Source organism: Episyrphus balteatus, chromosome 4, assembly GCF_945859705.1.
Source record: "Episyrphus balteatus chromosome 4, idEpiBalt1.1, whole genome shotgun sequence".
Taxonomy (NCBI): domain Eukaryota; kingdom Metazoa; phylum Arthropoda; class Insecta; order Diptera; family Syrphidae; genus Episyrphus; species Episyrphus balteatus.
This window is the reverse complement of record NC_079137.1, coordinates 64,581,213-64,595,850: the sequence shown is the minus strand read 5'-3', so window position 1 is coordinate 64,595,850 and position 14,638 is coordinate 64,581,213. Positions and strand designations below refer to the sequence as shown.

At 26.6% G+C, this 14,638-nt stretch overlaps 1 protein-coding gene across 1 annotated transcript in view; it reads left to right on the top strand.

Annotated features, from left to right (window-relative positions):
* Window positions 1–1,063: 1,063 nt before the first annotated feature.
* The window catches only part of LOC129919749 (cysteine-rich motor neuron 1 protein-like), a 330,805-nt gene continuing 317,230 nt past the window's right edge, over window positions 1,064–14,638 (top strand). Inside the window, exon 1 of the mRNA XM_056000762.1 lies at window positions 1,064–1,280. Coding sequence (XP_055856737.1) covers window positions 1,211–1,280 — 70 coding nt within the window. The 5' untranslated portion in view covers window positions 1,064–1,210. The remainder of the gene's footprint in view (window positions 1,281–14,638) is intronic.

Here is a 14,638-nt window from a genome sequence, read left to right as displayed (position 1 = left end):
TACAAATGTCACGGAGGGGACAACTTACAGTAACGGATGGGACACGTGCGAATTTCAAAAGAAGGTAGTTTTCAATTCAAACCGCAATGATGTAAGAAATTGAAAAATTTGCAAGCTGAGTCATTCCAATAACTTTTCCGAAACTAAAACTTCCTACACTAAACTGATTTAGGTATACTTTTAATAAAAAAAAATACCTAAATCTACTACAAAGTTCACATTCTAGAAATAATCTTATCGTAAGTAACTAGTTTTTAATTTGCTAACAAGACAAATGGATTGAAATAATTAGTTGATATGCGTAAAAGTGTTCAAAATTGAAATTTTCGACAATTTTTTCGCGTTTTAGTTTCTCATGGAATGCCCCAGATAATAAACTCACAAAAATTTTAATTTCTATTTTTTTTTTTTTTTTTCATATAATTTTTTTTAATTAAAGTACATACTACTTCTATCTAAAAAAAAATCAGTTGAATCAGCAATCATTTAATTATTTTATAGAAACTTTACGAGAAAACTATAATTTATAAAAAATTCACAGTAAAAATACGCAAAACATAAATTAAAGAATATGGTTTTAGAAAATGAATTTTCAAAAAAATTATAAGAATGTATTCCCTTTAAAAAATAAATTGACTCTTTTAAAGTAGGTATAAAATTTAAAAATATCAAAGGTATTTAAAATTTTTAGATATATAAAACATAATTCAATAATAATTAAAAAAAAAAAAAAAAAAAAAAAAAAATAATTTTAATATAATTTTTTTTATTATTTTTGTTATTTTTTTCTTCGTTATTATATAAAACATATTTAATTATAAAATTAAATTTGTTTCTTCTTATAAAAAAATCGATACATTAATTACAAAAGATAAGAGCAAAGCCATCAGAAAAAAACAAAATTTTTATTTTTTAGCAATAATTAAAACAAAAAGACAACATAAATACTAATGAACCATTTTTTCTTTCAGATTAAAATAAAATTAATTAAATTAATTAATGTAATTAAAAAAATAAATTAAATATAGTTTAAAAATTAAATTAAAAAAGTTTTGAGAAAAAATATATAAAAAAAAAAAAAATATATAGATAATCTTGTTTTGTGAAGTGAAAATAAAATTTTAGTTTAACAAAAATCAGTGATTAAATTTAATAAAACTTAAAACTTAATTTTAACATCGAGGAGTTTTTTGTTGGGACCATCAGCACCATGAATTGCAGAATGAAACTCATCATTGCAGTGTTCCTGATTTTAAATTCTTCAGCAACTATTAATTCAGGTAAGTTCATTTATTTTATATATTAACCATATCTTTAAGGAGTTAAATAGGTGAAGGAAAAAAAAATGAAAAAAAATTTTGAATGAGGTCATTTGTTTCAAAAAGATATTAAAGAAAAAAAAAAAACTTCCAAAAGAGAGATGATTCCTCCTATATGACAACAGACAAAACGAATTGTAGGAAGCATTTTTCTTAACATTTTTTTTTATTCTCTTATAGCTTTCCCTTTTTGTAAACTTCACAGAAAACAATAAAAAAAAACTTTCTCAGATCTTCTGGTACAATAAAGGTCTATCATCATTTCTTTAAAATAATACAAAAAAAAATGATTTCAAAATGAAATGACTTTCGATCAAACAAAATTAAAAATAATTAGATTGTTTTTACAATCTATCTAATTTATCTAACTAACCCTATCTATTAGAAAAGACCTAGATTTATGCTAAACGAACATAAAGGTGTTTAATAATTCCTAAACAAGCAATTATTCATTTTAATGTATATTTACAATAGTGCTATGCACAAAAATAGTCTTTTACTCATGTTTGTCACGCTAATTTATACACATTTATTAACCCTTATAATATGTATCTTATAAAGGCTTTTCGGTCTCTTATACTCTGTCTCTCTATATTGGCTTAATTGTCTCCACATATCTGCAGAGAAACAAAAGTTTACCCAGTTTACCCATATGCCCATTATTATGTATGTGGATTGTGTAAAAGGTGGACTTTTTGGAATTTATAGCATCTGCATGGAATTAATAGGTCTTTGGGTTGTAAATATAAATGGTCTAATAGTACTGTATAGCAGAGAAAATTATCATATAAACTTAGCCTATAGGTCTTGTTTTCAACTATTTCCAACATTAATTGTATGTTTAAGAGGGTTTTATATGATTACCTATATCATAATTTTTTTTTTCTTAGAGAAGAATGTTGCGTGCAAGATTACACTTATTTTCAAAACTCAAGGTTTGTTTGACTTGAAGCCTAAATAGCTTTGAAGTGAAGGTTTATTTGTATTTTAATAGAGTGTTTGCTTAGATTGGATTTTATCAGATTTCTCATTTTATAAGGAAAGAGACGATTTAAAGCTATTTCATAAAAATCATTAAAATTTCAAGCCTCGCCCTTTTTAAGCTTTCCAAATTCATTCATAGAAAATTGATAGCATTGGAATTTAATTTTTTTTCATCGCCTACCAACAAAAAAAAAAGTAGAACACCTGTTTGCACCTTAAAAAAATAAAAACAAAAATATTATCTCGATGAACCCACTATACCCACTCAAGTGTTTAAATTATTAGCTTACGCACTTTAAGGCGCGTCGAGATTATCTTTAAAATTAACTATCGAAATAAGATCTCTTAAAGTTACTCCCAATTTCGATAACAACATAATTTCTAATGAAATTAAATCAGCCCAAAGACAGGAAATCGTACTGAATTATTTTTTGGGAATGATTGGTATAAAATGTAAAAATTCTTGGAATCAAAGGTGTAGAGTAACCTAAAAGATTGAAATCAGGGCCAATTTTTTGTCTTTGATTTGTTTTGCTTCCAAAAAAAAAAGAAAAAAAATATGATTATTCAATTGCTTATAGAAGATGACGAAACAATATTTTTTGTATTTGTTTGTTTTAAAAATCAAATTTTGTTTACAATTTTTTTTTTTTTAATTTTTTTCTTCTTTGAACATAAATCTCTGACACAGAAAAGAACTCAACGAGATTACACAAAAAAACAATGCCAAAATAATATGTATATTTTGAGATTTATGAATGGAAATTTGTTGAAAAACATATATACAAAATCATGAGCCAATTTTAGAATTTATGTTCTCAAGAAAAATGCTGAGTGGTGGGGAATTGGGAAACAGTGAAAACAATTTCTGGCAGCATTAACGGATAGCATTTGTTTTGGCTGTAGGTATAATGCAGAAGGTAATCCCTTGAGTTGATTCTTGGTATTAAAGAATTGAAAATTTATTTCTACGGAAAAGAAGAATTCTTGACAATTTTGTGATATTTATTATGTTTAAGGGGAGTAAGAAATAAAATTGGGGAATTTCATTGAATAAATCGGTTTTACATGGCAAGACAAAGAATTTGGGGAGATGCAAGTTTGTTGAATAAAAAAAAATTGAGGTGAAAAAATTTAAATACACATTTAATAGTAATGTTAACACAAGAATACAACAATTATAGATATAGGTACCTACTTAATTTGCTGATAATAATTTGCAAAAAAGAGAAAATTAGTAGTAATCCAGTGAAATAAGGGTTTAACCTCGGACCGGAATGAATGCTTATTTCGAGGTTCGACCTTGAAAATCGCGACTTGCGGGCATGAGATTTTTCTAGACTCTTGAGGTCGGTTATAGAATGCCAAAACGAAGATATAGAGCAAAAAAAATTCTATTAGCATTCATTCCAAGGTTTACAACTTTTTTCACCTTATTTGACTGTATTATAGGTACTTCATGGTAGTTGAAATTGTACTATTTGCACTTAAAATAATTTGTATCCTAACTGCCTCTATACTCCATTATTATAAAAAAAAAAGATTACAGACGGTTAATCTGGCCCAAACACCAAACAGACCAGGCTAAAAATACGTTTTCTTTTCAAACATTAGGGCTTGGGGTTACGACTTGAAATAAGTCTCATATTTTTCATTTTTGCTATCCAAGTGTCCAAAAAATGTTAATGTTAGAAATTGTATCTAATCAAATTCTAATTTTTTGTGGAAACTCAAAATTTTTTAGCTCGAACATTTTTTTAAAATCAAGGTTTTGTTTAAAAAAATTAGCTCAAAACCGAAAAAGTAAAATTAATAAAAAAAAGTTTCATAAATTTGTAGTCACTTAGAAGTAAGTAAACAAAACGTGCAACCATCATTTTTGAAGCTCAAATATTTTCTTTTGATATTCAAGATTTCACTAAAACATAACAAAACCAAACCCATTAATGTTATACGGTCAAAATTTTCAAATGTTGAAATTTTCTTTTTTTGCTTTTCTTTTCGAGAAATTAAATATTTTTAAAAGAGAAGAAGATATTATTTTAGATCAAATTATTTTGAACTTAATTGTTCTCTGATGTTCTTCTGCAATAAAAATAGGACACAAGCCATACGAAGTCAAATTTTTACTGGCATATCACGTTTTTGAATAACTTCAATATTAACCCTTTCGGACCCAGCGTTACTCTCATGTAACATTTTTTTTTTTAATTCGTAAAAAATATTAAATTAAACAATTTTTTAGGTTACGATGGCTTAATTGAAAGATAATAATGCCTAGTTACTGGATTATTACAAAAAGTTAGTCAAATATCATACCTTTAATTTTTTTTATAGTGAAAGGTACTGAAATTCACATTTTTTACTTGCTCTATAGGGCAAGTATTGGTTTCGTGTAGAAAAAAAATTTGAGATTTTAATCAAAACCAACATAACGATGATGGAGAAGATAAAAAAAATGGCTTTCGTCATGCCGTCCGTCGGTCTGTGCGTGTGAGCGTCTGTGCGTCCATCTGTACATCGAGCTAGGGGCTAAGTTATTCCCTAGGACCGTTTTTTTTTATTTTTTTAATATCTCCTTTTTAACGCATATCTCCCATATAACGTTTTCGAGGTATTGCAACTTTCTCGAAAACGGCTCTAACTATTTTGATTAAATGTGGTATACGTAATAGACTTATTGATTCTAACAAAACTGCGTTTTAAGTTTTTCTCAAAAAATGCGGAGAACGGAAATATGGCGTTGCCGTTTTTCAAAAATTGACACGTTTTTTAAGTTCATATATTTCATCAAAGCATAAGTCAATTTTATTCAAAATTTACAGACATCATAGGTATTGAAGTGTAAAATGTAAAAAATTAAAAAAAAAATGTTTCAAAAAATATTTTAAAAATTGAATTTTTTAAGTTTCGATTTTTTTTTTTGTTTTTTATTTTTTTTTTTTCTCCACAAAATCTTAAATTTCCAATAGATATTTAAGATAAAGATACTTTGAACTACAAGAGCAAGTACGTGCGACCCAGTCGTGCATTTTATTTTTTTTGCAAAAAAAAAATTTTTTTATATATGGTCATAATTTTGAAAAAAAGATATAAAAAATGTTAATACAGAAAGTGTTTTGTTTTTTTGCTTAGAAGAAGTAGCATACATTAAAGTTTCATAAAAAGTTATTTTCTCAGTTCTTCGATTTTTTTTTGGTGGTTATAGGCAGTGCATGTTACTTACATGTTACATGAGAAAAACACATTAGTTTTGCTATTTATTATTTTGGAAAATAACTTTTTGATATTCATATTTCTTAGTTGCGATGTTTTTGACCCGATAATACCGAAAACACATTTTTTAATATTGATTTTCATAGCTTGGGTTCAAAGGTCAAAAATGCTGTTTTCGTTTACTTTTGATGTAGAATTGCATGATAGTTAATTTTTTTTGCAAAACTACTCGTGGAATCTCAAAAAGGCATAAAATACCTATATTTTTGTTTATTCCAAAATTAATTTTTTTTTCTCAGAGATATTGGAAATAATAAATAATTTACTATACTTCAAAATTTAGGTGTTACCTAACATATTTAATGGTTTTTTGAAGCAAATTCTAAATTCCGACTTTAACAGAATTATACAATTTTGAACTTTCATCGAGTAGTTTATTTTCATCATGAATTCACATTAAAAACACTTGCGTCATAAAAAAAAGAGATTCCAAAATCAGATACAGTCAATGTTTTTTCTTGGAACTCCAAAAGCTGAATTTTAAGAAGCAGTCAAATGTAAACAAAAAATTAGTTGTCCAACTACTGTCTTATTATTCAATCAAAACTGTACAATTATGTTTTTTTTACAGAACTTTAAAGCTTTATTAATCTTTGTTCAAAATCGAAATATTTGCCTTCAGTTTATTCAAAACAGGACACAGAAAATCAGAAACTACATTACTTGAACTTTTAGTATGAATAAAATCATTTTTATCAAAAACAAACAAAACCGACTTTAATGGATCCAAACTGGATGTTATGGTTTTTCTAATAGTTCCTATGGCCATAACTGAACGAAATTGAAATAGGACCACATTGCAGCTATAAGCTTTATCAAAATTGGTTCACCCAGTCCAAAGTTATGAGGAAACAAACACAAACACAAAAAAAAATACAGACAAATTGAATACCTCCTCCTTTTTGGAAGTCGGTAAAAAAGGTTTTTTTTTTACAATTTTTGATTTTCGAATTTTAAAAACCGTTTCAAAAACAAAATTTTGAGTTTAAATTGTCTAAGCACTTAAATATTTCTTCCTATGTAAAACAATAGTGTGGTATAGTAAACATTTTTCTCGTATACCGCTATAATCACCTTCAACTTGATCTTCAAAGTAGTTAGTACTCGATATTTTGTTATTGTTATTCAACTTAAATCGCATCATGACAATGCAAACACATAAATACCAACTCCAATTACCGAATAACTACCAAAACAACAACAACAAAAAACTGCCATTATTCAAAAAAAATAATTAATCTTATTAACTCAATTGAACAACAATAGGTATTCTATTTTTTTTTTTTTTTTAGTTTCTTAAATTGTAAATGACAGCTCAATTTATCCTCACTTAAATGCAATAAATTTAATCCACCTCTCATACTTTTTTTTTAGCACAAGCATTTTGAATGACTAAGTCACAAAAAAAAAACAAGTTCATGCAACATACACACTCCATCATATCTCTGCTTCATTTTGATGCCAAAAAAACGATTCAAATGACCTTGACAATGAATATTACAAAATGACATAAAAAAATATAAAACAAAATATTATTTTTATTATATGACTGCTGGATATATTCGATGGATATGTAGCTGTCTTTTTAAATCGACAAGATTATGTGTCATTCTTCACAGCTGACAGTTGGTTTTTGTTGTTTTTGAAGTTGAATTTTTTTTTTTTTTTATTATTTACCCACTCAAGATGATACTGCGTTTTAATTTAATTAATTAAGACCACAAAAATATTTCTCCACCGGATGCTTCATTATTTCGATAAAATAAAAATTGCATTTTTTAAAAATATTTCTTTTTTTATCATCATCTAAAATTTTTATTTACCGCAATGAGTTGATGAAATAAAAAATACATTTTTGCATTTTGTTTTGAGGTTTTTTGCGATAAGATACCGGCGGGTGTCTGCAAATTATTATTTTTTTTTTCTTTGTTATCACACTTATCTGGTTTGCAATAAGTATTTTTAAATAAAAAAAAAAAAAAAACAATCAAGTGCTGCCATCTACACAGGAGAATTTCGAAATTCTTTTTTTGTGACGTGCAAAAGCTAATTTGCGATCCACGATGTTGATTGTTTTGTTTTTTTTAAACCTCTGTTGTGCGATTGTATGATTCTCTCGTCATAAATCAATTTGATTAGCAAAGTTGTAAAAATTATAAACAAAATGAGATAAGTGATTATTCACGTTAAAAACCATGGTAGTAAAGGTGAAAGAAAATATTGTAAATTTAAATTTAAAATAATTTTTATTTTTATTCATCTCCCAAAAAAAAAAAAAAAAAAAAAATGTTGGCCACCCCTGACATAGAAAAAAAAAAATTAAAAAAACTAATATGCAAATAGAAAAATACCGTATCACGTATTTTTGCTCACCCAAATAATAATAATAATCGACCTACCACAACATAAAACTATAAATAATTCCACTTAGGTTACTTTGCTAATTTCCGCTCTAGTACGATTTAAACATTTGAATACAGACACTAGATAGAGTAGAGTAAAGTATCTATGCAAATTTCTTGCTCATAGCCTTTTTTTGAATTTTAAAAATTCCAAATTCAAAAGTGAGTCTGAGTAATAAAATTTCGAAGAATTTGTGGAATTTTAATGAACCACTTTCTGGGTGATTACGTAGATAAAAATAAAATAAAAAAATACTCAATGCAGATATATACATTTTTGTAGACGATTCATGTTCATTGCAGGTACAAAGTGGGTGTTGCAACACTTAAAATTCTGATACCTTCCAATAAAATAAATAAAGATATCATTTTTATGGGCAGTTTGGCGACCGTTGTATGGCCTTGGGAGATTAAAACAAACCTAAAAAAAAAAGTAATAATAGAAAAAATATTGTATTCAATACAAATTTATTAATAAATGCGTTATCATGAGATTTTAAAGATTTTTGTGAAATCAAAAAATGGAGTAGATCGCAGTGAGTCACATAATATTCTCTATAGAAAATATTGAAGTATGATGAAGAAATGGTGTAATCGTAGAAACTCCATAACGAGTAGGTGTACCTTATTGTTTGTTGTGTGTGACTTAGAAGATTGGAATGCGTAAGAAGTTCCACAACGTATAACGTAAACGTATAGAAATATGGTTTGTTTGACTCTATTTGCATTTCAAAAAGTTCTTGAAACTATGTTTTTTTTTCTAAGAAATTGAAGTGAGTCAGAGTGCTGGAGATTGCAAGGCTGGTTTTATTGTTGTTATTTTTTGTTCAAAGTGCAATTAAGTTATCATGGAGAGGAGCTATATATTCTATTTTGGGATCAAATGAAAGATCGAAAGGCGCCAGCTGAATGGGCACAAATAAAAGGAAAGATGAATAATAAATTTTGCATGATTGTTCCTGAACGATATAATGATGGTGTAAATTACGCTATTGGCTAATTTATTTCCTGTTTCTTTGTTAAGAGTTTATGATGGTCTGCCATTCATGAACTTGCTTTTTAATTTTCGTGAGATCAATTACTCAAAAAAGTCATACAAATTTGCTCCCATGTTTTATGTAATGTATTTTTTTCAAGAAAATTACAAAAATATAAAAATCACTTAAAAAAAAAACTTATAAACGTGATTTAACCTTGATTTCTGTAAAGCTTTTGAAATTTGAGTTTTTGGTTGAAAAAATTGTGAATAGTACTTATTAGAAAATTTATTTTTGAAATTTTTGACTGTTTTTGAGAATACTGAAAAAAATGAAATTCGAAAAGTGTCGGTATTAAAGTATGGGCCCGTAGTTTAAATATTTAAAGTTGGCTGGCGATTATGAATTTTTAATACAAAGAACATAGGATAAATTAAGTTGTATTTTTTTTGTTTTGTAGCTCGGTAACCAAACTTTATGCAGGAAATACTTTTGCAGTTTTTTTTTGTAGGTATACAAATTAAGCAATTTAGAAAAAAAACCTTTAGCTAGATTTTTGGATTTGATAGTAATTCGAAGTCAAAGTTCAACTTAATATAAATTTGGTTTGCTCCAAAATCGTCGCGAAACATTTTTTTTTTTTTTGAATTTTCAAGAGCTATCAACCAACTTATTTTAGATGAAAGATTTACAAAAAATTTAAAACCATGGGGCAACTTATACAGAAATTATTTGTTTACAACAAAGATGAAATACACGAGTATTTCGTGTACGTTAAAATTTCGTTTAAGGGGTAATACCTAATTGTAATTTTGAAATAGTTTTGCATATTCTGAATGTTTGTACATATGTATGTATAAGAATATTTCACATTGATATGGCAATTAGTTCCGGAGAAATAAGCGTATTTGTGTAGACTTTTTAACTTAATTTACATGGTTCCCAAAAATTTTAAACACCTTTTTCTCGAAACTATGTTTTTAAAGTCGGTGAGGAAAATGTCTCCTAAACGGCTTTACCGATTGGCTTGAAATTTTCACACGATTTCTAAGATATTTTTGCCAGAAGAAATAATTTTTCTGATAATTATTTTTATTTTTATTTTTTGGTAAAAATCGATTTTTTTTTCTTTGGAAGCTTCCATTTTGTCAAAAATCAAAATTTTGACTATTCCTTAGTTCATTACATGTATTCATCTATTCTAAAAACGAATCTTTTGGTTTTTCTTATTTTAAACAATTTGGATCAGAGATATATTCCTCACCGCCAGACATTTTTTTGTGGAAGTCCTCTAGGAAATCTTCTAGAAAAATAACGAAACTCAATATTTTTGTAAATACATAGTGAATTCTTAAAATACATTAAATTCGTATATGTACCTACAATTATTGTATGTTTTTATTTAATAGATAGCCTCTTCGGCTTAGGTATTTTAGTTGAAAACAAAATGTTTGGGTTTTGAAAATTTTAAGAAATAATTTTTTTGATTGAAACATTTTTGGGATTAAATTTTCAGCGTCGTCAATTTTCAACCAATTTTTTTTTTTTTTTCTATTTATTTAAAAAGACATTCAGATTCGTTAAAGACACTGAGACCTTTTTATTAATGTATAAAACATAAGCACGGCAAAAATATTCTTTTTTTTACAAATTCGATGAAAATCAAATATAAAGAGCACCCAAATCCTTGAAAATTAGGGTTAGGTATAATCTTGACTATATTAGATATTAATTTGTAAAAACTACCATTTAAATTTATTTATTTACTATAGTTACATTAATAAATGGTTTCTGCTAAAAAATATCGTAAATTTTCTTATAGCAACTGAAACTATTAAGGCACTAGGGAAAAACATTTTAAAATTCAAAAACGCAACATTTTTCAAAACATCCTACTTTTTGGTACAAAGACCAAAATTAATGAAAATTTTATTCATTATTTTCAAATATTCAATATGCCTGTTTCCATTTTCACGGGTTTGAAATTTTCAGTAGCAATGAAAAATTGTATACATATATGTATAGTAAATTATTCAAATTATATTAAATAAAATGTTTCATTTTAATGCTATTTTTAATTATATAATAAATAATAAAAACTATATATTTTTTATTTTCAGGTAAATTTATTATACACATTGCAAGAATCAATTTCTAAAAATATTCGGGTAAGTTTAAAAATTTATTGATAGATGTCGAATTTAATACGTGAAATTCGTAATTTGTTAAAATTAAATTAAAAAAAAATACGATTAAAAAAATCGTTTAAACTTACAAATTTTAATTTTCACTAATTTAAAGCTCAATTAAGTGTACTTTTGTTGAAAAAAAGCATTTCATAAGACACATTTTATTCAAACCTATTATTTTAGTATTTATTCACAACTTTTGTTCCCTGTAGTTTTGCTTGATTGAATTTAAATGACTGTTTTGTCATTTTTTCATTTCACCTAGTTTCTTTACTCATAGAAAAAGGACATTAAGACTGCTCTTATATTTTTAATTGAAAAAGAAATCCAATTACGTTTACTTCTTTGATAAAACATTTTAGACCTTAATACTATTAAGTAGCTTTGATTCTTTGTTTAAGGACATTTTTTTTTATTTCCATTCATCATTTTTTATATTAAACCCAAGAATGTGTTAAATCCATTGGCACTTTATACAGTCTGTTGATTTTTCTTACTACAACAGTAGATATTGAACGATAAGTTCCAAAAATTGATATAAATTCATTGAATTGAAAAGTCCAATTTTGTATTGTGTCAACACACAGAAATAAGAACCAGAAAAAAGGGCAGAAAATCAAATAAAGAGTATTATTACGTTTGAATTCTTGTGTGTCCTTTAACTTTAGTTATCGCTGGACACTACAGACAGTTACACACACACAGACACATAGTAAAAATACTTCTACATTCTACTTATCTACTGTCAATATCAACTTCAATTATCGTGTTCGTAATTCGATTACCCTCAATTCGTTTGGTGAATTAATGGCTTTTTCTTTTAGTTCGACTAAAAAGGATATATATCTCTCTAACCTCTATACCCTCTCAAACTCACTCCTTTTTTTTGTCTACTACGATGTACAGAGAGGATATACAAACAAAACAAAACATAGCTGATTTAGATTTTAGTTTAATGAATTACATACAAAAACACATTCTACCGCATTCATTGGTTTTGTTGGGATTTTGTGTATGGAGGGAGATTTTGTGTTGTTTAATTTGGTCAAGAGTTGTTAGCTTGAAAAAACTCCTTCAACTCAAACCCGCCCTCAAGCTAATTTCAGTTGATTTCTGTTCGTAAATGCTTTTTGGTCAAAACAATTTGACCGACAATCTAGAAAGAGAGAAGGGGATTGTCTTTGAATCAATTTCTCGAAAGGGTGCACATTTGTTTAGGTTCAATTACGAAGATTATGTGGTTATTTGTTGTATGTGTGAATGTTTTTTGTGAAACAAGATTAATTTTATTTATTATTTATAACTAATTTAGGTAAGAATTTTTTTTTGGTCTATAGGGCAAGTATTTTTTTCGTGTACAAGAAAGTTAAATTAAATTAAATAAAAACATTAATTAAATAAACTTTATTTATTTATTTTATAGGTATTTATTCATTTTTTTTTTGTAGTGTTTTTTATAAGGATTAAACAAAAATCAAAACCCTGAAAGATTAAGCATATGTTACCAAAATGTAACAACTATTAAAAAAGATAAGAAGGTAATTGCTACCTACTAATAAAATTGATTTAAACAAAAAAAAAAAAAAAAAAAACTCCTCCCATCACAAAAACATTATACCTACCAATTTTCATATGATCTCATTCCTTTGTTTCATTTTACTTTAAAGTAGTAGACAAATAAAAAAGCAACAAAAACAAAATATTTACTTTCGACAATAGATAAATTTTATTTTAGAATTATTTACCCATTACCGTTGTCTGATGATGAAATTTTATGGGACACTAGTCCCACTAAAAAAAAAGGGGAGAAGGTTTTTTTTTTTTTACTTTTGTCATTCATTGTCAAAGAGCATTCCATTGCACAGAGAACACAGTAAAAATGTACTCCTCGTATATAAACACATTTCCGGTGTAGTTGGGAATATATATATATTATTTGTGTAGTTACAAATCAAGTTGTAATTCATGGAAAATGTATGTAGAGTAGATAGGTTAGGTATTGAAATACCCTTACTTCCGACCTATGATAGTATATCTTTATTTCTATACACAGTCATATATCGAGGTGGGTTACACCAAGTCTAGATGTCTGAAATAAAATTCAAATTTTAGTTCAAAGCAAACACCTGTCAGGCACTGCCATCTGATAAGGTTTTGAGTCCGCACTCCTATAATAATTCACCATGTTTGGTATTCGGAGGTTAAATGAGGACACAAAAATGTATGACAAGAGGAAATTGGACTTTAACCTACAAAATTTTCATACTACACTTCCCAGTGTTGGATTGAAAAGTTTGAGAGCCCAGAAATTTTTGAATATTATAGGTACAAAATTTTAAAAACCAAATTTTGTTACCATCACAAAGTCAAAATTTTGACATACGCTTTAAGAAATTTTTGATTAAAAATGTATTAAGAAAATACACATTTCTGACCTGAATTTAGAAAAATTAACTAAATTTTGCCACAAATTTTTGAAATAGATTTTTAAATTTTGAATTTAAGACTTCACCAAGCAAATATTTTCTTCTAATCAGTAAAGTGTAAAGTAAAGAACTACATTTGCAGAATATTATCAAAATTTAGTACAAACAGGTAAATGAGAAAAACCGAAATTAAGCTTAAATTTTGAATACAAAACAAGATCAGGTCTTCAGCTTCGTTTAAAATTTGAACAGTTATTTTTGTCACACATTCCTTGAAATTTTAATTTATAGAATTTTGACGATTGACTTAAGGACAAGTCGAAGAAAACAAGAAGTTTTATTTTGACAAAAAAATAAGGTCTTTAAACCAAATTTTGGCAAATGCATATCACTTTGAAAAAAAAAAAAAAAAAAATTGAATGCACTAGAAAACCAATTTTTGGTACAAGTGGTATAAAATCAAGAATTTTTTTTGTTGAATATATGTCTTAAGGTCTTTAAACCAAATTTTGGCAAAACTTAAAAGAAAATTGAATTCAATAGAGAAATAGTCTTTTTACTAACAGCTACAAAGAAAAACAGTTTTTTTTTTGTTTTTTAAATCTTAAGGTCTGCAAAACCACATTTTCTTAAAAAGATTGAAAAAAAAAATCTATTCACTAGAAAATCAATTTTTGGTAGAAAAAGGTAGGTACACAAATCAAGAAGTTTTCTTTAACAAAAAAATTCTTAAGGTTTTCAAACAAAATTTAGGCGCAAACATTAAAAAAGAAAATAAATGAATTCACTGGGAAACCAATTTTTGGTACAAAGAGATCCAAAAAAGAAGCAGTCTTAAAGTCTTCAAACCAAATTTTGGCACAAACTTAGAACAAAAATTACTTCACTAGAAAAACCAATTTTTGGTAAAAAAAAAGTTTTTTTGGTCAGGAAGCGTCTAAATGTTCAAATTTTGACACCTGTTAAAAAAAAATTGTGTTTTTCGCACAGACAAATTTTTGATCTAAGAAACTAAATCTTAGGTTTTTAAGCCAAATTTTGAACAAAACCCTCTTAATTCAAACT